The sequence below is a fragment of the Gymnoscopelus braueri genome, assembly GCF_963280865.1.
Source record: "Gymnoscopelus braueri genome assembly, chromosome: 23".
Taxonomy (NCBI): Eukaryota; Metazoa; Chordata; class Actinopteri; order Myctophiformes; family Myctophidae; genus Gymnoscopelus; species Gymnoscopelus braueri.
The window spans coordinates 30,587,308-30,610,644 of record NC_137625.1 but is presented as its reverse complement, the minus strand read 5'-3'; the positions used below and the strand labels follow the sequence as shown (position 1 = coordinate 30,610,644).

The 23,337-nt window shown below is 41.8% G+C and overlaps 1 protein-coding gene across 1 annotated transcript in view; it reads right to left on the bottom strand.

The window, feature by feature from the left end:
* Positions 1 to 268: 268 nt before the first annotated feature.
* Positions 269 to 23,337, bottom strand: part of LOC308080013 (YY1-associated factor 2-like) — a 46,932-nt gene continuing 23,863 nt past the window's right edge. The window contains exons 3-4 of the mRNA XM_080421699.1: positions 8,575 to 8,733; positions 269 to 3,129 (exon numbers count right to left, since the gene is read on the bottom strand). Coding sequence (XP_080277825.1) covers positions 2,691 to 3,129; positions 8,575 to 8,733 — 598 coding nt within the window. The 3' untranslated portion in view covers positions 269 to 2,690. The remainder of the gene's footprint in view (positions 3,130 to 8,574; positions 8,734 to 23,337) is intronic.

Here is a 23,337-nt window from a genome sequence, read left to right as displayed (position 1 = left end):
AACATTTTTGACTCTCTTACAACTTCTGGGGGTCCCTGGAACAAAATATTTTGAGATGGGGGTCCACGGCCATATCATTTTTGAGAATATGTTTTTTCAAAAAACTGTTAGGATTTAGAAGACGTTTGTAGAATCCCCCAGAAGCAAAGATTTGAGTTACAAATGTTCGCTTTAAAAATACATATATCCAAAGATTTGCACACATTTTTCACGATTTTTCAAAAAATAGCAGATCTACAAGCTCATAGCGCTATGAGCTTGTATATCTGCTATTTTTTTAATAGCCCAAAGAAATCTTAAAATGACACAGATGCGTTCCCGTTCTTCTTAGAGGGTTAAGAGTAGTGTCAAAACTGACTAGTTTCCAACTCAAGGGCCTGCCTCCTAGAAGTAATATTATTTGGAATTTCTTAAGAGACCATGCCAACAGATTTTCATGAAAATCAAAAATCGTTCTTTTTCTATGAAATTAAGACATCACAGATGAAGGAGATTTTCATTAAATACAGTGGTATTGTGTACTTATAATACTCCCCTAGGTCAATACACAAGAGTAAAGCCATTGTAGAGTGAATTATAACCGTCATCAATTATTTATTTGTCTCACGTTGCCCTGTGACGCAACAGGAAACCGGATTGTAGTGTATTCCAAAATATCCCCCACTACGATATATTGAGCAGGAAGTTATTTCCAGCAGTTTCTAAAGTCCATCTTATTGCAGGCTATAAACTATACAGCTACTTAAATGCGTATGTTCAGAATCGGACGTCCACATTTTTGACGACTAGGGTTTTTTCCATTGTTTGTCTGTTGTAGAAGCACTGTGCCGTACAGATACTTGGCGGTACGACGGACTGTCAGCATCCTTTAAACGTTCCACACAGAGCAATTCCACCGGAATACCGTCCGCTGGGAGAGGAACGCAACGAGCACATCCCTGCCGGCGTCCTGCCGAAAGGTTGGGGCGTGTTCACATCGTTTGCGAAATTGCTTGGTTCCCCTCACCAGCAACGCTTCAAACTTTGCCTGAAACGTCATATCGTCAAAACGTGCCTCACTGTGACAGTATACGAGAACGACACAGTTCAGTAACGGCCTGGACCAAAAAAAAAAAAAACAGAACCGAGTTCTAGTTTTGACATCTTGGGCTCTAGAAACAAACCAGTCTGGAAGTGAAAGAGCTTCTCAAGAGTATCAGACTAGCGGTGGGGGGGAACTCAGGGGTGCAGCGGAGAGAACACCGGGAGATGTGGGATTGAATCGGGCGTAGTATGGCTGAGCAATTACCCGAAAATATATCAAAACTGCTATTTAGAACCAATAACTGACATGATCTTGCTCATGTAGGTTAATCGAATAATCGAGAAGCAGGTTTTTTATGATTTGCTTTTTACACAAAATATTTTGAAATGATTTTTTGAAATCGACTAAATAAACGTGTCTGATCAAACCACTTGACCCGGCATTATACTTAGTTGTACAATGGCGGCATGCTAAAATAGCTTGTAGATCTGCTATTAAAAAAACAAAACAAAGATTTGCATTAATCGCAATGGAGGCAAAACGTTTGTAATAATAGTGATTATTGATTTGAGGTCACCAGCCCTAGGGTGTAGTGTTGTATAATGTATGGGAGAAGAGCAAATGGCCGAAACCTCCTCGTTCTCTCCATCTGGAGGAGGAAGAGCTTGTCGTCTGCTGCCCTGGAAACCCCTGAGGTGGGTCGTTGTAGACGATGATGCTGGGCAGTGAATGGAGCTTTGTGGGACGCTACTGGGCAAAATCCGGAGCGTTAATTTAAACTCTTAAAAGTGTAAGATTTAGGGCCCATTCTTAACCCCATTAAGACCGGGAACGCATCTGTGTAACCACTTTAACCATTATTGTATACTTTGGCTATTAAAAATAGCAGATCTACAAGCTCATAGCGCGGCACTCGGTGCCGCGCTATGAGCTTGTAGATCTGCTATTTTCTTCAAATCGTGAAAATGTGTGCAAATCATTGAATATATATATTTTTTAAAGCGTTTAAACATTTTTAACTAAAATCTTTGCTTCTGGGGGGGTCCCTGGAACAACATATTTTGAGATGGGGGTCCGCGGCCAAATACATGTCATTTTGGGGACCCTTGCATGAAAAAGTTTGAGAACCACTGATATATGGCAACATACGTTTTTTTTTTTTAATTGTTAGGATTTAGAAGACATGTGTAGAATCCCCCAGAAGCAAAGACTTGAGTTAAAAATGTTTGCTTTGAAAAAAGCATATATTCAAAGATTTGCAGATGAGCTTGTATATCTGCTATTTTTCTGAATAGCCAAAGAAATCAAAAAAATGACGTTCCCGGTCTTAATGGGTTGAGAGTTAAATCCTATAACCCTTGATTTGGCCGTGTAGGTGCGGTCCCAAATTACCCCCCCCCCCGCAAACCCCTCTATCCAGTAGAGGCGTGGTGGTGTTGTTTGGTGTCTGTGTATACACAGTGGGGACTTTCCATCGTTGTCCGTCGTTGAAGCTCGGCCAAGGGTTAGGGGGGTGAGGGACCATGTTGGCATTGGGGGGTAGAGGGAAACCCCCCGTCCCCCGCCGTCCCCCTGCTGCTATCCAGGGGCATAGGACTAGGGGCAGGTAAGGTGATGCGGGGGCAGCAGTGGGGGGAGATGGGGGGGGGGGGGTTTGCAGCATCCATCAACGGGAGTCCCCGTTGATGGAGGCGCCGTCCCCCCGAGGCGACGAGGAGCGAGAGAGCCCCCTCTCTGTGCTGCTGTTGTTGTCGGGTCCTGAGGAGCCGTTCTGGGCTTGGGCATGGTGATGGTGGTGGTGTGGGTGTGGGTGGTGTTGCTGCTGCTGCTGCTGCTGCTGCTGCTGGTGGAGGAGGTGGTGGTGGTGGTGGTGGTCCGCTGAAGGCGCTGACGCCGCGGTGGTGGCGGCAGGGGCGGCGGCGGAAACCGGGGCAGCGGCGGACGATGAGGAAGAGGAGGACGAGGAAGAGGAGGATGAGGGAGGGGTGGAGGTGGTGGAGGAAGGCCGGGCCTTCTCTTTAAAGTCCGTGATGATGACCGTCAAGTCGCCCACCGTCACCTCCAGGTGCTGGGCGCTGCTCCGGTCGATGTTTTTTAACCGCGGCCTTTTAAAAACGGATGAGAAATACAAAGATATTGGTCAGGTACAGTGTTAGGGGTGTTAACGATTTTAGCAGCGATATGATACGCATCACGATACATGGTTGAGGATACGATACATGGACGATCTCCACCAGCTCCTCAGAGTAGTGTCATAAATGGCCAGACAGTGGATTTGGTAACCACTTATAAATATCTCGGCTCCATTATTGACTATCGTCTGAAATTTGACTTCAATACTGAAATGGTGTGTAAGAAAGGTCAACAGCGCCTCTTCTGTTTAAGGAAGCTAGCCAAATTTCAGCTGGATAAGTCATTGATGATTTTATTCTACAGAGCTTTCATAGTCTGTTATTTCATTTGCTGCCATTTGTTGGTATGGAAACCTTGGCATTAGACAGAGAAATGCCCTTAATGGGGTTGTGAGGGGGGCTAGCAAGATTGTGGGGGTACAATTTAGCTGTCTGAGTCATATATATGACCAGCAGGTGCTTAAGAAAGCATCTTCTATTAGGGCAGACAGCTCTCACCCCCTAAATCCTGAATATGAATTCTTGCCTTCCGGCCAAAGGTTAAAGACCCCTGTAGCTAAAAACAATAGGTACAAATTCTCATTTGTACCTACCTTCCATTCGTGCCATCAATAATAGCAGCAGGAGGAGGTAGCTATGAGTAGCTATTATTATCTGGATCTTGTGATTATGTCTATGTCTATGTGGGTCTTGTGTATGTATGTTTACTGTGTGTTGGAGTTTCTTACTATCTGCTGTAACATAAATTACCCAGTTTGGGACATAAACTTGAACTTGAACTTGATGGACGATATTGGTTCATTCATGGCGATACGATACTATACGATTCAATGATTTAAAATCGATACAGTAGCTATTTAGCAAAAAGATTGAATCTGTGTGAAACGTGTGGAGAGTGTTGTATATCTGCTATTTTTGAATAGCCAAATAAATCTAAAGTGACACAGATGCGTTCCAGGTCTTAAAGGAGTAGTAAAAAATGCTTATTTTCTATCAATTCCACACCCCATGAAGCATTGAATTCATGGAGATTTTTTTGTTTTTGTCGCATTCCTGAGACTATAATTTGATGACCGGCGGAAAGATGCTAATGTATCCGGTAGGAGACACAAAGTAGACTCATTGTGTCTCCTACCGGAAATACACCCGGTCATCAAATTATTGGCTCAGGAATGCGACAAAAACTAAATAATCTCCATGAATTCAATGGTGAACTACTCCTTTAATGGGTTAAGGGACAATTTCATTATTATGATATAAATAAGTAAACACAGTGATTCTCTGGCACCTTGACATGAATACAGACATTACACACATTTATCGATAAACCAAGTGTAGCGATATGTATGGAAAAATGTAAAATTGCTAAATACAACGCACAAGTACTTAGTATCGATAAAAATGTATTATTTGCATTGCAAAACGATTCGATACGATACAAAGTCAAATGATACGATGTTTTGCTGTTTGCATATCGATGTAGTAGATCGTTGAAAATTCAAATCGATGCATCGATACAGTTACTGTATCGCTACACCTCTATACAGTATGTAGACAAAGTGGTGCTTTTTCTGATGTCGAAAGCCAAGCTGTAAAAAACAGGCCTCCCCAACAAACGTACACAAGTACTGTAATTAATATAAGCACATTGTGCCTTTCTATTTAACCCATTAAGACCGGACCGGGACAGCGTCTGTGTGTCATTTTTAGATTTCTTTGGCTATTCAAAAATAGCAGATATGCAAGCTCATAGCGCGGTACCGAGTGCCGCGCTAAGAGCTTGTATATCTGCTATTTTTTGCTATATTTTTTGCTATATCTTTGAAAATTTACATTTTTAAAGCGAACATTTTAAACTCAAATCTTTGCTTCTGGGAGGGTTCTAAAAATGTCTTCTAAATTCTAACAGTTTTAAATTTGCTTTAATATCAGTGGTTCTCAAACCTTTTCATGTCAAGGACCCCCACAATGATATGTATTTGGCCGTGGACCCCCATCTCAAAATATTTTGTTCCAGGGACCCCCCAGAATTTGTAACATGTGTTAAAAATATTCGCTTAAAAATATATATATTGAAAAATTCACGCTTTTTCAAAAATAGCAGATGTACAAGTTCATAGCGTGGCACTCGGTGCCACGCTATGAGCTTGTATATCTGCTATTTTTGAAGTTCCCGGTCTTAACACATTGGGTGCCAGAGGTTTATTAAAATATTATACGTTGAGTGCCAGCATTTCTTCCATCCACTTGCGTTATACATTTCGTGCTGTGAGAAGCCCCGACGTGGAAGTGCATGTAAACAAAGCGTGCGTGCGAGACGGCGGAGGGTCCCGACTAACGCCTGGAACAATAATATTTCCAACGCGACCCTCCATTGCAGCGTGATCGCCGATCGAAAACGGCTCGTTTCCACCACATTAAAAAGAAATGGAGATATTAAGCTTTTAATCAAGGAGATAACATTGAAAACGCCGACCGGAAGGATTTTTGACATGGAGCCAGATCCAGCCTCTTCTTCTCAGAAACTGCTTGGGTGATGTCAAAGTTTCGTTTTAGCGCCCCACGTGGCCCACATGTATAAAAATAGAATTGGGTCAAAAACGGTCCGGACCGTTTTCGGCACTTCTCGTTTGGACCCTCAAAAACGGTCCGGACCGTTTTTGGCATTCAATGTGTTAATGGTCCACATGCTACCGTCAAAGAGCATCATCAAATGACTTCTCTGTCTGATATTGTTCCATCTGTGTCCCAGGAACAGCTTCTCCCCAGAGCCATAGAAAGAGAGAGTTGCGACAACTCGAATCACTCCAAAAGACCTGTTTTTTTCCCCTTTCTTTCTTTTTTTACAGCAATGGCAGATCATGGAGCCTCTCATTAGTTATTGTAAGTTAGTGCATTGGTTCTCAAAGTGGGGTCCTTGGGGGGCGTAGCGTGGCACCAAGTGCGCGCTACGAGCTTGTAGATCTGCTATTTTTGAGCTAATCTTGATCTTTGAATTATTTTTTTAAAAGGCGAACATTTTTTTAACACAAATCTTTGCTTCTGGGGGTCCCTGGCACAACATATTTTCGGGTGGGGGTCCGTGGCCACATACATATCAATTTGGGGGTCCTTGGCACGAAATGGTTTGAGAACCACTAAGTTAGTGAGTTGCAGCAGAATAGTCTGTTCACACTTTTAAAGGATGAGATAAACAATCAGACAGTATCTTATCATCACTGAATCAATTTAAAATGTCACTGGAACTATCGGACGTCTTTAAAGGGCAAGACCACTTTGGTAGAGGTTTGGGTTGTGTATTTACCTTGCCATGATGTAACTCCAAAGGTGAACAAGAAATTAAAAATAATTGCCCCAATGATTAGAAATTGATAATTCAAAATATGCTCCTCATTGACTTACATTGTACGGTGAAACAGATCTCAAAGTCACTCTTTTAGCACATAAGCAAACGCAAACAAAGTTGATTCAGACAATATAGAACATCACCAAACCCAGTACTGCTTTTTTTAAATATAAAAATGTTAACTTCCTGTTGATTTTGGTATTTTTACCCGGACTGGATTCGCGGATCCGGATCCGGATCCGGATCTTCAAATAGTAAGATCAGCAGGAAGTTAACATTTTTATTAAAAAAACAAACAGTTCTGGGTTTGGTGATGTTCTATATTGTCTGAATTAGCTTTGTTCGTGTTTGTTTACGTGCTAAAAGAGTGACTTTGAGAGCTGTTTTACCGTACAATGTAAGTCAATGAGGAGCAAATTAGTGAGGATGGGTAAGACCCGATTTTTGAAAAATGTGGACACGGCTCACAAAAGCGCCAATTTATCTAATCTTGGCAGAATTAGTCACTTATTGATATTCCCTATAGTTTTATTGCATTCCTTGTCCCAGAAAATGTATATTTTGACACCAAGATTGACCTTCTAAGTGGCTTGGAAGCCGAGATATTGGCAATTATAGATATTACATGGTGGCCATCTTTGCAATCCAAGATGGCCGCCTTCTGCCATCTTGATGACGTGGCTACCCTTCCAAAATGAAACCTATGGTGATGGAGAGCATGTAGAAAAAATGTGGCGCTTTTGTGAGCCGTGTCCACATTTTTTTGTTAACAGCCCTCACTAAATTTAGAATGACCAATTTCTAATCAATGGAGCAATTATTTTTGATTTCTTGTCCACCTTTGGAGTTGCATCATGGCAAGGTAAATACACAACCCAAACCTCTACCAAAGTGGTCTTACCCTTTAATGTGATGTGAGTCACGTGACGATCCAGCATTTTGGACTTCAGTTGTCAACACTCTCTCTTTTACATCGCTCTGCTTCTCCCCATCCCTCTTAACACATACAGTGCCAAGATCCCGTCTACACGTTCTTTCAAATCCATCGCTTGAGTGCCAGGATTCATAAGAGCCTGTTTACACGTTCTTTTGAATTTTCATTGTTTAATCTGTGATCGCACGGCTGTGTTTATTTCTCATCAACACTTTCGTTTTCCACTTACGTCACACTCACCCGGAGCCGGATGTAAAAAAAAAAAATCATTTCCGGGTCACGTTGTTTTTCTCCGGTGATTTTCGGCCAGAATAAGGAAAAACACGGTTTTTCACACGGTAGAAAAGACAAACGGACAGCTCAACTTCTATTTTCTTTGGTCCGGGTGACTAACAGCCATCGTCGTAGTGTATCACGTCGTTTTCAGGCCGATCAGCGGGCCGGGAATTGTCGAAAACGTCACATCCTTTGAATGACCGGATATGACGTGGGCCTGTTTGGGAGGGGGTGAGCGAGGTGATCAATGTTTGGATGTGCTGCTCTCTACTGGTGGAACAATCGTAGGTGCTTGACAACACAATCAGAGAATGTATTTGAATGAAAAATTACAAAACAAAAAAATTAAAAAACACGCAAATTGCTGGCACAGGGGTGAGTACATTATGAATAAACTCTGGCAGTCAATGTGTTAACGGAACAATACACCTGGTTTACAACCCTATCTCTCATATATCGGTCCACACAACATCAATGGCGGGGATTTCTTTTTGTAATTGATTCAAACAACCACAGCTTACTATTTTAGCACGCTAACGTTCCAGGAAGAGAAAGGCTGTTAGTTTCCATTAACTCGAAATCCAATCTACAAGCTCACAACGGGTCGCGGTGCGACACATTGCGAGCTTGTAGATCTGGTATTTTCTCCGAACGTTCGCCCCAAAATAGGGACGCTAGGTTTTAAGTGGTAAAAAAATAAAATAATAATAATAATAACAGGATGCTTAATGAAATACGGTAGTAAACACAACCGCCTCAAATCAGGTGCTGCAAAGTTAAATCATTCATTCATTGCGTTATGTTATATTATCCGCCATAATATTCCCTTTCGTCCTCCGGTCAACAGCATCGTCATGGTTACCTCATCTTTTTGTGGTTGCTGTTCTTCTTAAGCGCGGGCTCTCTGTCGCTCTTCTCTCTCTCCGGTCGCTCCTTCTTCTCCTTCTTGGGCTGTGTGGGCGATGCGAACTGCTGCGTGGCCTGCTGCTGGGACACCAGCTGAGAGACTGGACGAGGCTTCCTGAGAGAGAGAGAGAGGGAGAGAGAGAGAGAGAGAGAGAGAGAGAGAGAGAGAGAGAGAGAGAGAGAGAGAGAGAGAGAGAGAGATGGGAAAGAGGGAGAGAGAAAGCACACAAGTCAGTTAAAGGTGAGTGTGAGCGACGGAGCGATAACAACAAAGCCAGTGAAAGAGAAAGGAGGGGCAGAGAGATGTTCAACACCAGAGAGAGAGAGAGAGAGAGAGAGAGAGAGGGTGAAAGCAGAGAAGAGGAGAGATGAACGAGAAGGTTAATGAGATGGAGCGTATAGCTTTATGCTAGCATACAGCTGTAATCAAAGACCCAATAAACCCTGCCAAAGCTGTTTAGGGCCCTGGCTGGTTGGGGTAAGGTCTCTCACCAGGCTGATTTATAGAGTATAGTTTGTCGTATGACGGTGTCGCGCGCTCGGACATATTGGACCTACAAGCTCACAAAACGCGTTGCCATCGAAACACGTTGTGAACTTGTAGATCTGCTACTTTCGGGGACGTGGCACCGACAGACTATAAATCAAGCATTAACGACGCACCAGTGGTGGAAAGTAACTACGTACATTTACACAAGTACTGTACTTAAGTACAATTTTGAGGTATTTGTACTTTACTTGAGTATTTCCAATCCTTTTACTTCTACTCCACTACACCTCGGATCCAAATATTGTACTTACTCCATTACAGTTATTTGAAAACTGGAGTTACTAGTTACTTTGTAGATTTTGATTATTATTACAAGTTAGTTGTAACTTACAACACATACATTAATCACTTCAGCCCTATATACATTTCGGCCATTTGAAAATAGACGATCTACAAGCCCACTATGCGTCGCATTAGATCTGCTATTTTCAAAAGATTGTTACACATTTGAAAACTTGAAATGGGACATTCTGATAATGCATAATGAGTACTTTTACTTTTGGTACCTTAAGTACATTTTGATGCCAATACTTTTGCACTTTTACTCAAGTAAATTTTGAATTCCGAACGTTTACTTGTAAACAGAGTATTTCTACCTTGGAGTGTTCTACATTGCAGTGTTGATACTTTTACTAAAGTAAAGCAATTGAGCAATACTTTTCCCACCACTGCGAGACACATACCTGCTGTATTCACAATGCATCTCACTGCTCAGGCAAACTGTCTGTGTGTATACCTGCCTGGGCTTGATTCAACTCTTAATATGAAACCACACTGACGCAACAATGACAGCTTCGGCGAGGACAGAGGAGAGGTACAAGCGTTGCTCATTTACATTCTGGCAAAGAAGCTCTCTCTCTCTCACTACAATATGTTACAGAGGACAAAATAATGTCACCACATTTCCCAAAGGCCACTTAAAAGAATCCAGGATCCAAAACATTGTTGTTTTTTCCCCTCAAAAACTAAGACCATAACCATTTTTCAGCCCCCATACTTGCACCATCTGGACCCAAAATAATCACATTACTTGTGCCAGTACGTTCAAGTACATTTATGTAATGTAAAATAGAGACATTGCACTACGAACAAACCCTTTCTACTGAAGCTGTCACCACCTGCACGAAGACATAGCTAATTTCAAAGATATTACAAGACTAGAAGAAGTGATAATATGTTATACCTTTCTGATGCCACAAGCATCCTCTGTTGTTTAGTTCAAAATGCATTTCAGAGCATTTTGTTGTGAAGCATTTTGAAATCTGTAAATGAAAATTTGATCACTTGTCTTGCTAACTTGATTCTCTGCAACATTACAGCTTTGTAAGTGGAGAACCCAACAGGGCAGAGCTAAATGTCATTGCGTAGTGTAACTGTAATCACACTACTTTCTGGTCACATAATAGCAGCAGTTTAGGTGTCAAATGGCAGGTGTGTCTCCAATGGGAAATGTGTTTGGAATGTTCTGTGTTCTTAACGATCTGTCACCTTTCTATTCTCCATGAGCTCATTTTGCCTTGAAAAGATTCACAAAAAAGTATGCATTATTCAACGGTTCTGGCACTGGTTTACCATGCATGAGGGGTGTGTGAGCATATCTGCAAATGAGTGTACAGTATGTACGTGTGTGTGTGTGTGTGTGTGTGTGTGTGTGTGTGTGTGTGTGTGTGTGTGTGTGTGTGTGTGTGTGTGTGTGTGTGTGTGTGTGTGTGTGTGTGTGTGTGTGTGTGTGTGTGTGTGCGCGAGAAAGGGATGGCATGTTTAACACTGTCAGTATTTGCATGAGAGCTGTGAGTGTGTATGTGTTCCCCAAGGATTGTGAGCATATTATGTGTGTGTGTGCGTGCCTCTGACTGTGGCTGCCAGTGTTAGAGTTTAGATGCCACTGTTGTGCTGAAGAAGCCATCTGTTGAGGGACCACAGATCCTGCACCCGAATGTGGACAGAGACACGTGCACGCACACAACGCGTGCACGCACATACAGTACTGGAGCCCAACTGATACATCAGTTTGGCCGCTATATATCCTTTCAGTTTAGCCGATTTTTAACCACTTTCAACCTGGCGTCCCTTTTTTGGGGCGTGTCACTATAGGCAAACTGTGTTTGAATAGAAAAGCGGTTTAAATAAAACGTTCAGTTCACGTGTGTAACATTTACTCGTTTGCTTGTTCATTGTATAATTAAGGTTTAAAGTTTGCATATACAGTATATACTTAATTAAAATGTATTATCAAGCTAAATGTTTTAATTTCATTATTTCAGTTTGCTCATACTTACGGAAACACACATATAAACTTGAATAAAATCTAAGTTTTTCTAATTAATTTCAAGATTTTGCACTGTTTTGCAAAATATCAGTCTAGGACTCTCCAAAATGTGGCATCTATCTGACACAGGCTCAAACTTCATACGTGCGCTTAGTACATTTATATGCGCGCACGCACACATCCAGCAGTGGAGGCCTGCAGCAGTGGTGTAAAGTAACTAAGTACATTTACTTAGTACAATGTTGAGGTACTTTTACTTTACTGGAGTATTTCCAATTGTCTGTACTTTTACTTCTACTCCACTACATCTCAGAGGCAAATCTTATACTTTTGCTGCACTACAATTATTTGAAAACTTTAGTTCCTATAGTTACTTTGCAGATATAAATGATTACATTATAAAACATACATTAGCCACTTTAGCCCTATTTTATAGCTAAGCAATTTGAAAATAGCCGATCTACAAGCTCACAACGCGTCGTGATGCGACGCGTTGGGAGCTTGTAGTACTTTTACTTTTGGTACTTTAAGTACATTTTGATAGCAATACTTTTGTACTTTTACTAATTTTTTTACACTTTGAATTCCGGACTTTTACTTCTACATTGCAGTATCGATACTTTTACTTAAGTAAAACATTCGAGTACTTTTCCCCACCACTGGCCTGAAGGCACATGGTTGGACCAGCAGCGACAGAACACGGCGTGCCGACTTCACCTTCATGGTGAGCGTGAGGAGAGAATCTATTGTTTTGTAATTTGTTATGGCCTTTATATACCAACCAGCCCTATTTGCTGTCACGTTAGACCGTGTTTATTACATGGAGAGGAGTTTGATTAATGTTAGCAACACTTCCATTTGTGTCCCCGCGTCCCTGTAATGGAGGAACGCTCCCTAAATTTATCAGCCGTTTGCATCAGCCCAAATTAGATTTTCACAATGACTTGCATGTTCACCAGTTAACGACTACATAACGGATCGACCTATTTTAGTGCTTACAGATTTAATAAATTACATCACATTTTGTGTGAAGTTAACCCATTAAGACCGGTAAACGCATCTGTGTGTCATTTTCAGACTCCTTTGGCTATTCAAAAATAGCAGATATACAAGCTCGTAGCTCGAAGCTCGTAGCTCGAAGCTCGTAGCTCGAAGCTCGTAGCGCGGCACCGAGTGCCGCGCTACGAGCTTGTAGATCTGCTATTTTAGAAAAATCGTGAAAATGTGTGCAAATCTTTGAATAATATATTTTTTTAAAGCGAACATTTGTAACTCAAATCTTTGCTTCCTGGGTGGTCCCTGGAACAACACATTTTGAGATGGGGGGGTCCGCAGCCCAATTTTTTTTTTCTGCGGATTTCGGCGGATTTGGGTACTTTCCCCCCGTTTTTTGTTACTTTATTTCGGTTTTAGGGTTAGGGGTAGGGTTAGGTTAGGGTTATAGATATATAATTTTCTTTTTAATATTTTTTTTGGTGGCTTTGGATAAAACATTGGTGGCTATAGCCACCGAAGCCCCCGCCTAACGACGCCACTGCACAGATGCGTTCCCGGTCTTAATGGGTTAAATGAGCAAGCACTTTGCGGAAAAAAACTCCCCGGACAAATAAAGCACTCATAAGTGTGGAGGCTTCAATGCCCAAGAGCTTACAAGAAACAGTTCCACCACCATCTGACAGAGGTGTCATTGAGCAATGTCGACCCCCCCCCCCTCCCACCCCCCCCTCTCCCAGTGAAGTGTTCCTGTCTCGTGATGATACTTTGCTCTGGGACTTATATATCACATCTCATTTTCTCCATTTCCTCAGAGGAAAACACACAACAGCTGTGTCTGCTATAGCCTGACTGCTTGTCTTCTTCTGAGGGCAAAAGGCATTGTCTAAATATTCCGTCGTGACCCAAATTGGGGGCCCGCCACCAAGCTTCAAAGAGACTTTGTTTTAGTCTTGAGGGTTTTTTTTTTCCTCCCCCCCCTCTCTCCGCCTTATCTCTCTTTTTACAGTATACATACAGAGTCGCTACTAGCGAGGCCAAAGCGAGATGCAAATGGATCTCTTCTTGGCCTACATAAACGGCTGGTACGGGGCATAGGGGGAAACGGCCAGATCCTCTCTAATCTGTCTGTCTTGTCAGCGCGAGGAAAGCCCGAGGAACTGCTGACACTTTGATAAAACAGGGAGATGCGCCTCCTCCCCGAGTCTCTCAGTGTTCTTGGCATAAGTAATTTGCAACTCTTGCTGGTCTTACCTAAACACTTTTCGTGACGATAGGGCAGCCTATCCTATAATCCTGATTTACACTCAGATGCAGCGCCAGTGTAGCGCGTTGAAAATAGCTGATGTACAAGCTACAAAGCGGCGAGCTTGTAGTTCTGCTATTTTCAACTCTGTTACTAGTAAAAGTCCGGAATTCAACATTTACTTGAGTAAAAGTACAAAAGTGTTGGTATCAAAATGTACTTAAAGTACCAAAAGTAAAAGTACAAAAATGTTTGAAAATAGCCGATCTACAAGCTCACAACGCGTCGCGATGCGACGCATTGTGAGCTTGTAGATCGGCTATTTTCAAATAGCCTAGGTATAAAATAGGGCTAAAGTGGTTAATGTATGTTTTATAATGTAATAATTTATATCCGCAAAGTAACTAGTAACTAAAGTTTTCAAATAATTGTAGTGGAGTAAAAGTACAACATTTGCCTCTGAGATGTAGTGGAGTAGAAGTACAATACAGACAATTGGAAATACTGCAGTAAAGTAAAAGTACCTCAAAATTGTACTCAAAAACGTAATTGTACTACCACTGCAAAACACAAACACCAAGCGAATGCCCCCCGGGGCCATGACACCAATAGTCCATGAGCCAGAGCCCCAAAATTGAGCAATGATTATCGAAAGAGTGGGCAAAACCATACCTATATTAAAGGGATACTTCACTTTCGGGCCGGGGACACATTTAAAAAAAATATTAAAAATAAATGAAAAAAGTTATGGAAAATTCATGGCCCCCTCACGACACGCAGTGTCCTACTAATGTGTGAGGGGGCCATGAATTTTCCATAACTTTTTTCATTTATTTTTAATATTTTTTTTAAATGTGTCCCCGGCCCGAAAGTGAAGTATCCCTTTAAATTGTTCATAGGGTCAATACGAGTAAATAAATATATGATAACCTTTCCACAGGAGCAGCTTTTTCATAGTTATCACACATTTTGTTATTTTCCCCATACGTACATGACAGGTGAAAAAATGACAACATTTAAAAAAGAGTTATCATAATGAAACTTCCCCAGTTGATTACTTGCATGAAGACAATGATTTGTTTTCTGAAATTGTATATTTAAATATGCAAATTAGGCATTTAGTCCATGAGCCAGAGCCCCAAAATTGAGCCAGATATTGAATATTCCCTCGTTAAAATCCTTTGACTCCAACATCTTAACAAAATGAAATAAGAATGTTCACTCTGGCTTTATCCAATGTTCCAATGTTGATTCTGGAAAGTTATACAAATTCGGGCATATTTTCGTAATGCCTAATTTGCATATTTAAATATACAATTTCAGAAAACTTGTAGTGCGATAAATTATTGTCTTCATGTAAGTAATCATCTCAGGAAGTTTCATTATGATAACTCTTTTTAAAATGTTGACATTTTTTCACCTGTCATGTACGTATGGGGAAAATAACAAAATGTGTGATAACCATGAAAAAGCTGCTCCTGTGGAGAGGTTATCATATATTTATTTACTCGTATTGACCCTATGAACAATTTAATATAGGTATGGTTTTGCCCACTCTTTCGATAATGAAATCTTGTCTGGCTCATGGACTACAATGGAAGCAGCTCTCACACACACCTTAAAGGGCCATTTCACCCCTGGAAGAAGTTTTCGGTCTTTTAATGAAGTTTAGGAGTCAAGAAACAAGATCCTGGTTTTTTTTTGTGAATAATCTGAGTTTTTAGATATCTAGTAATCTTCGCACACGTCGTGACGTTATTTGCGTCATGAGAGATTGGTCTCATTCCTTTCCGCACTACATGTCTCGGCGTGTCTCAGTCAGACCAGCTCAAAAGACAGCCCCAATGGTGTGTCCGTAACACTTTGTTCAACCTTCTTTCCCCACTCGGCCACTCCCATTAGCTGTGGCCAGCGGCCAACCCCCCTTGCAGAGTGTGGCATTACTTTACCTGAGTTATCTTCTGATAGTTGTACTTGAATGTTGACATGAAATAATAATCCTGTGTAGTGTTTCATTAGCGCAAGCTTGAAAAAAAAAATACAGCGTGGAGTAGCAGCGCTGGTAAACAAACACCGTCACGAAAGGCTAGGATCATAATACCAAGGATGTGACAGTGATGTCAATACTATGCGACACGGAAGTGAAACTGCATGAAGATACTAAGGATTTGCAGGGATATGACATCACTAACGAATCCTTGGACATATATGTAACTAGTTGAACGTGTGCGAGGACAGCCAGTGTTGCCAGATATTGTGAGAGAAATAAGCAGCCAGGTCTATGAAAACAAGCCCAAAAGAAAAATAACTATGCCAAGAGCACTTTACCTAGACATGGGATATTATATATTTGAAAATTGCTGATCTACAAGCTCACAACGCTTCGCAACCCATTGTGAGCTTGTAGATCTGCTATTTACAAAAAAATCTTGAGGGGGAAAATATTTTTATTTGCTTTTCAAAATGTGGAATATTTTTGACACATATTTGTTAGGGGCTCCCTGCCACAAATTATAATTTCAGATGGGGGTCTGTGGAAAAATACATGAACATGTTTGAGAACCACTGGTTTAAACAGCAATCAAAACATTTGGAAACAAGCCCAAATATCAACTACATTTTAGAAAGAAGCCGCTTATAATAAGCAGACATGGCAACACTGGCATGCTGTTTGGATGTTATTGTTGGAGATCACACCCACATGCGACCTCCCCTGCCACAAGGAGGTGCAGTGCACCAAAGCATTATGGTCATTGTAGTATTGCAGCAGTCCAGTCAAACCCTAGTCAAACACACAGATTTCATAATTGTTCTGGCCATAGGTTGCAAATTTTAAATTGCGCTACTGTTATCTACTACAAATACTATTACCATTGAGTGATTGCAGTTTCTTCCAGGGGTGAAATGCTCCTTTAAGGTTTTCCATCTGGTTAGCGTTCATTCCATTTAGTTATTATTAACATTTGATTCGTTCACGCTTTATCTCTCCTGGGAAGGTCAGCCTGAGCGCAGATGCTCTCTTTAAAAGCGAGACCTTGCTTCTTCACGCCCACAAAGATTCTGTATTCACACCCACGAGCACACTGCGAACCACTTCTAAAGCCTGGCGAGTAAACTGGAGTAATGAGTGAGTGCTGCCACGTGCACAGAGTGCCTCCTCCTCCTTGCAGTATAATGACAACCTCCCTCTGAACCGTCCCATGAAGGTGAAATGTCCAGTTAGTGGCCACAGAGCGGCTTCTCTTGTGCAGAGAGCTGTAAAGTGGACCACACACTCACACTCTCACACACACACACACACACACACACACACACACACACACACACACACACACACACACACACACACACACACACACACACACACACACACACACACACACACACACACACACACACACACACACACACACACACACACACTTGCTTGCAGGGGTGGAGGGGGGTGGAAAAAGTACTGTAGAAATACTCTGTTACAAGTAAAAGTCCGGAATTCAAAATGTACTTGAGTAAAAGCACAAATGTATTGGTATCAAAATATACTTAAAGTACAAAAGTAAAAGTACTCATTATGCACAATGTCCCATTTCATCTATATAGGGCTGAAGTGGGTAATGTATGTTTTCTAGTAAAAGTACAATATTTGCCCCTGAAATGTAGTGTAAAAGTATTGAAAATCGGAAGTACTCCAATAAAACAAAAGTACCTCAAAATTAGACTTAAGTACAGTACTTGAGTAGATGTACTTAGTTACTTTCCACCACTGCACACAAACAGACTCACTCACACCGACTCGCTCGCACCTTTTGAATATTTTATAATGTAGGACACCCGGGCGGCTCAATTAGTTAGTGCACGTACAACAACACAGACACAAACCAAACTGCTACTGCAACATCTAACGTGTGGCGTGACAGCAACCTCGTGTTCCCATCCCTCCCTCTACTCCACTGAGGCAGAAATGCCTACGGAGAATAAATCATAATGCGAGCGCAACCGTTTGAAAACCTACTCTCTTTTATTAGCCGTGTAACAGTGTTGATTTCGTCGACTAAAACTGTGACGAAAGATGTTCGCCGACTACCTTTTTGCACTGACGAAAACTAAATAAAAAACGAAATATAAACTAAGCTATGATGACTAAGACTAAATGTATTGACAATTTCTTCAACAAAATAAAAACTAGACTAAAATGTTAGTGAGGGTCTAGTGGAGAAGAGATCCAGTAGAACTGAAAGACAAGTCATTTTATGCTTGGTTGCGCTCTGAAAATAGCCGATCTACAAGCTCACACGTTGTGAGCTTGTAGATCTGCTTTGTTTATGTAACCAAGTGTAAAATAAGCCATTACGACACCATCAAGGCCTGCGAAAATACATTTTAGTCGACTGTATCAACTTGTAGATTTAGTCGACTATAATCTTATGATAGTCGACTAAAACTAGACAAAAACTAAAACATTTCAGGTGACTAAAATATGACTAAAACTAAATCCAATTTTATTTAAAAAACTATGATTAAAACTACATCAAAATTTGCTGTCAAAATCAACACAGCCGTGTAATGAGGTTGAGTTTGTCTGCACGTCACTCTGTGAATTTGGCCACAAGAGGGTGCAAAGGTGACTCAACTATGCACGCCTCTAGTTGCCTCGTTTGACTCGAACTGAAGCATAGCCACGTATATTTTGTACACACCATTTCCTAATGTATTACGATGAAGTAGATATGTAGCAAAAGAGACAAGATGATATGCGATGGGGGGCTGGGGGGGGGGGGGGGGTAGTGTAGGGGTGGAGCAGTGAACCTAAACAGAGACGGCCCTGTTAACTCAATCAAACGGTTATTATCCGAGCACTTAGGGCTTCTAGTGCTGGACACCATCTGCCCCCTGTGTGTGTGTGTGTGTGTGTGTGTGTGTGTGTGTGTGTGTGTGTGTGTGTGTGTGTGTGTGTGTGTGTGTGTGTGTGTGTGTGTGTGTGTGTGTGTGTGTGTGTGTGTGTGTGTGTGTGTCTCGATGTGTTTTGTGTTTCTGTGTGAAAGCTAGTGTTTGTAGGAGAGAGAGAGAAAAAGAGAGAGTGTGTGTGTGTGTGTGTGTGTGTGTGTGTGTGTGTGTGTGCGTGCGCACCGCATGTATGTGCATCCACGCGATGTTTTTCTGTTCCAGTTTGAGTATTGATTCCAGCAGGGGTTTCTCGGTGTCTAATGCGCTGCACTGTTCTGTCTGACATTAATACCGTAATTTGGGGCTGAGCTCGGTGCGGCGGCACCGATCGATCCCAGATCCACTCACTCCCCATCCTTTCTACTGCAGCTAATGGAGTCCCACGCTGGGAAATTAGCGTGTTATGAGGAGGACTTGAGCATACCGGGGGTGTCTGTTCTTGATTGCATACATCATTTTGGGGGATAAAACAAAGGCACGATAATTAAGAACGTTGTCCGTTTTAAACCAGTGTTGGCAATGTGCCACTAGATCAAAGGCTTTCTATACTCATCATTTTAATTTCACAAAAGCATCAGTAACAGATGTTTCCAATCACGGTCGCTTCTGGAAGCACCAAAGCATGAAAACATTTGGAAACATTGGAAGAAAATACCCATTGCTCATATTCATTTACCACATTAACCCTGGCAATTTTATTTTATTTTTAAATAGCAAAACAATTATAACGCATCGCATTGCGACACGCTGTGAGCTTTTGGATCGGTTAACCCTATTCGACGTATGAATAAGTACCGTATATAGGGCTTAAAGGACGACTTCACCGATTTTCAACCTATCTTCATATAATTGGTCCTCACTAATACTCATGATAAAATGGTACAATTTTTTTTAACTTGGTCTGTGTCTCATAGGAGGGCTGTGGACAGTCCAGAAACCTGTCTACCAGTGACATCATCGTTAGGCATGATTTTTTTTTCAAACAAGATTTCACATTTTTTATTTAGATTTTTATTAACACAAGAACAATGGCTTATTTTATTGCATTGCAACTTTCCAGGAATAGAAAGCCTGCAGTTTCTATTAGCTTGGATTCCCCATTGATGATGTCACTGGTAGACGGGATTCTAAATTGTCCACAGCCCTCCTCTGAGACACAGACCGAGTAGAAAAGAATTGCACCATTTTATCATGAGTATTAGTGAGGACCAATTATATGAAGATAGGTTGAAAATCGGTGAAGTCGTCCTTTAAATGGTTAATGCCCTTCAGAGCATCTCTGCCACCATCTCATCTTCCCCCACGTTGACGATACTTTGTAATAAGATATAGGAGTGCAAAAGTTAATCGAACTATTAGAGTGAATCTATTGTAAAAAATAAACTATTGATAATTTAACAAAACAATCAATAAATATTCAATCCCTATTTTGGGCATGTCATTATAGGCAAATGTTTCTGACACTGTTGAGCGCCAAAGTATAAAATAATGCTTGAGTAGTTTCATTGATATATATGATAAGATCATTGCTCAACTCCTGCACTCTCACACTTAAAGCTACAATCCAACAAGGTTTCATGTCCTCTCCCGACAGAGAGGAGCGATTGCAATGATGTCCGAGGTACAACAAAGATGGCGTCTAGTGTCCAATCCAGTGTACGGTCTGTTTCAAATAACTCAACTTGTCAAGCAGTCAGTGTCCTACCCGACACCTGGAAGTGTAGGGAGATCACCTCCAACCACTGCAGATGTTCTAGTTATATTGTACTAACTACTCTCTAGCACTGTGGCTCTTGAACATTTTAATTTCAAAGACCCAAGTTTGGTATTCATTTGGCCATGGACCCCCCCCCCCCCCCCCATAACTAATTTGTACAATTACAAACAAACCCTTTGGTTCCTAAACTATCAATCATTTAGCCGGGGACCCCCCTAGTGGAGGTGGTCCCCGGACCGTACTTTGAGAACCACTGCTCTACCATACAGATTGGTTAAAAGAATGTTTTATTCATGAAAATAAATCCTGGATTGTAGCCGCTTCGTGTGCGTGTGCATGTGTGTGTGTGTGTGTGCGTGTGCGTGTGTGCACGCGTCGTGTTGCAATGTACAGCATCTTATTATAACATGGCTTTCTGAGGGCGTCTCGGCCTTTGAGGCACAGAGCGTTCCCCACCAGCGACTAGCGAGTCACACTTTTCAACCTCCGCTACGGACTGTTGCCTCCCTACATCGTTCCTCTGGGGGGGAGGGGGGTGTACAGAGCTACAAAATGCTGCCACAGATCCCTCACTCACACTTTAACTGAGAGTGGGAGAGAGAACTCTGTTTGACCCCTTCCCAAGACACTCGCAGGCAGGCAGGCACACACACACACACACACACACACACACACACACACACACACACACACACACACACACACGCATTGGCACACAGGGACCCGTTGGCACTCAGACAGATACGGAGGCGGTCTTTCTTTTGCATACACACACTTACACTTCATCCCTTTCCCTCTGCACACAAAACTCACATCCCCAATGCACGCACACACACACACACACACACACACACACACACACACACACACACACACACACACACACACACACACACACATCCCCTCGTCCTCTACGTCTCCCTCTGTCCCCACACACACTTGCTGACCTTACACGCTTTCATCCAAGGGGCTCAAAAATCAGAGAAAACGAGGCGTTAAGAGTCAAAACTCCCCGTTAGTGGCCCCCTAGAGGCCACATGTTGTACCACACACCCTAACCACACCAAAGTGGTATGAGTGGTTTTATGAGGAACACAATGGATGCAATTCTGTGACTTTATTGTGTCATCCTCATGTGTGTTTTTTGTTGTTGTTGTTGTTTAATAAAAAAAATACATTGACTGATTTGAGCCCTGTGGTTAAAAGTAAAAACATAAAATAAAATAGAATAAAGTAGGCATTGTACACTGAAGGAGAAGTAAATAGAATATTTATTTTGTCTCTCCAGCAGTGAAGACAAAATATCGACCAGATCGACAAGCTCACAACGCGACGTCGCGTTGTGAGCTTGTCGATCTGGTCGATATTTTGCTTTCCCCACAATACCGATGCTGCAGGTTTAAGTGGTTAATATATTAATTTTAAATTAAAACACAGATAAAACATGACTCCACAATATACAAAACCAAGCAAAAGCAATTGAAATGATGATGAATTTCAGCGCCACAATACCGAGAATAATCACGCTTTTCTCTCTCTCTCTCTCTCTCTCTCTCTCTGCCCCCTCGCTCTCTCTTGCCAAACCTCCTGCACTGCACTCTAAAATCCCTGAAAATGTGTTTTGTTTTTACGATTCTTTTGGGCCAATCTGTTTCTGAGCCTATGAACGTCCTTCTCATTTTGTTCTCCGTGTGGTTTGAGTATTTTATTTGTTGCAATTTGAGTAAAATGACTGGCGTTACATTGCTGATATGATTTGATAGCCTGCATGGTTAATTGTGGTCTCGCTAAGGCGAGCATAATCTTTGTTTAAAGACGGGGTGCTGTGATTTTCAGTGATTCCCCCCCCCCCCCTAAAACATAATCATCAGGTATTATGGTTATACTAGGAGGAAGATTTTTTTCAAAAAAGTGTACAGAAATTGTTATGTTTTTATGTGGACACGCCTCCAGTTCATTAAGTATACCTGGTTCTCACCTTAGCACCTCCTCCACCACCTTAGCACCACCCACCTGTCCTAGTCCCTCCTCCTCCTCATGCCCACACCTGTTGTGTTATGATAATGAGGAGGAGGGTATATTTTTACTATGTCACTAAAGGGCTGTTTTTCTATTGGCACGTTTGACCCTCAAGGTTTCAGCCTCCAGGTAGAAACTCACAAAAGTCAGAGAAGACATAAAACACCATAAAAACACCACCAGGGGGCTTAATGAAGTTCTATCAACCTCATAGACACATGTAAAACAGAAAAAGTGCAAAACCATGGCACCACCTCTTTCACATTATTATTCTCCCAATTGTCGGTGTGAGATGTGAGAGCTCATTGGCCTAACTGCACTTTTGTTATGTGTTCCTACTTCCTAATGTGGCTATAAATCGACTGTGTTGCCTTTCTTATGTCAGCTAGGTTCGGGAGGTAGAAGGGGGTGCATGGCCATAAGAGTTTGGAAACCACTAGAGTGCTTTAACCTTTGCTTTAACCAAAAAATAAATATCACTTACCCTACCTTTAACCCTCAGGATTTTACAGTGTCGTGATTTGTAACCAAAAAGGTTCTGCCGGTGACAGTTTCAGCATTAACAGCTTCAGTAGTTGATGGATGGAGGACTGTGTGACTGCATGGATGGCTTGGCTAGACTGCCACCTTTCCGCCACAGTGGACAAATGGGTCATCAGTAACGCCATCGCTGGTCGTGACTCAGCAATTAACACGGTGTGTGAGTGTGAGTGTGTGGGGGTGTGTGTGTGTGTGTGTGTGTGGGTGTGTGTGTGTGCTTAACAAAGTGATAAAGAAAGTGGAGACGAGAATGTGTCTGCCTCTTTATCTCTCTCTCTCTTTTAAAGTTCATTCCTTCCCCATGTTCTCAGGGGATAACCACTTAAACCCTATATGGAATCTTTATTGTCACATCACAGGTTTATAGGTTAAAACAGTGGGTGAAATTTGTTTTTGTGCAAGCTCCATCGTTTTCGTTGTTTGTTGAATAAAAAAAGGACA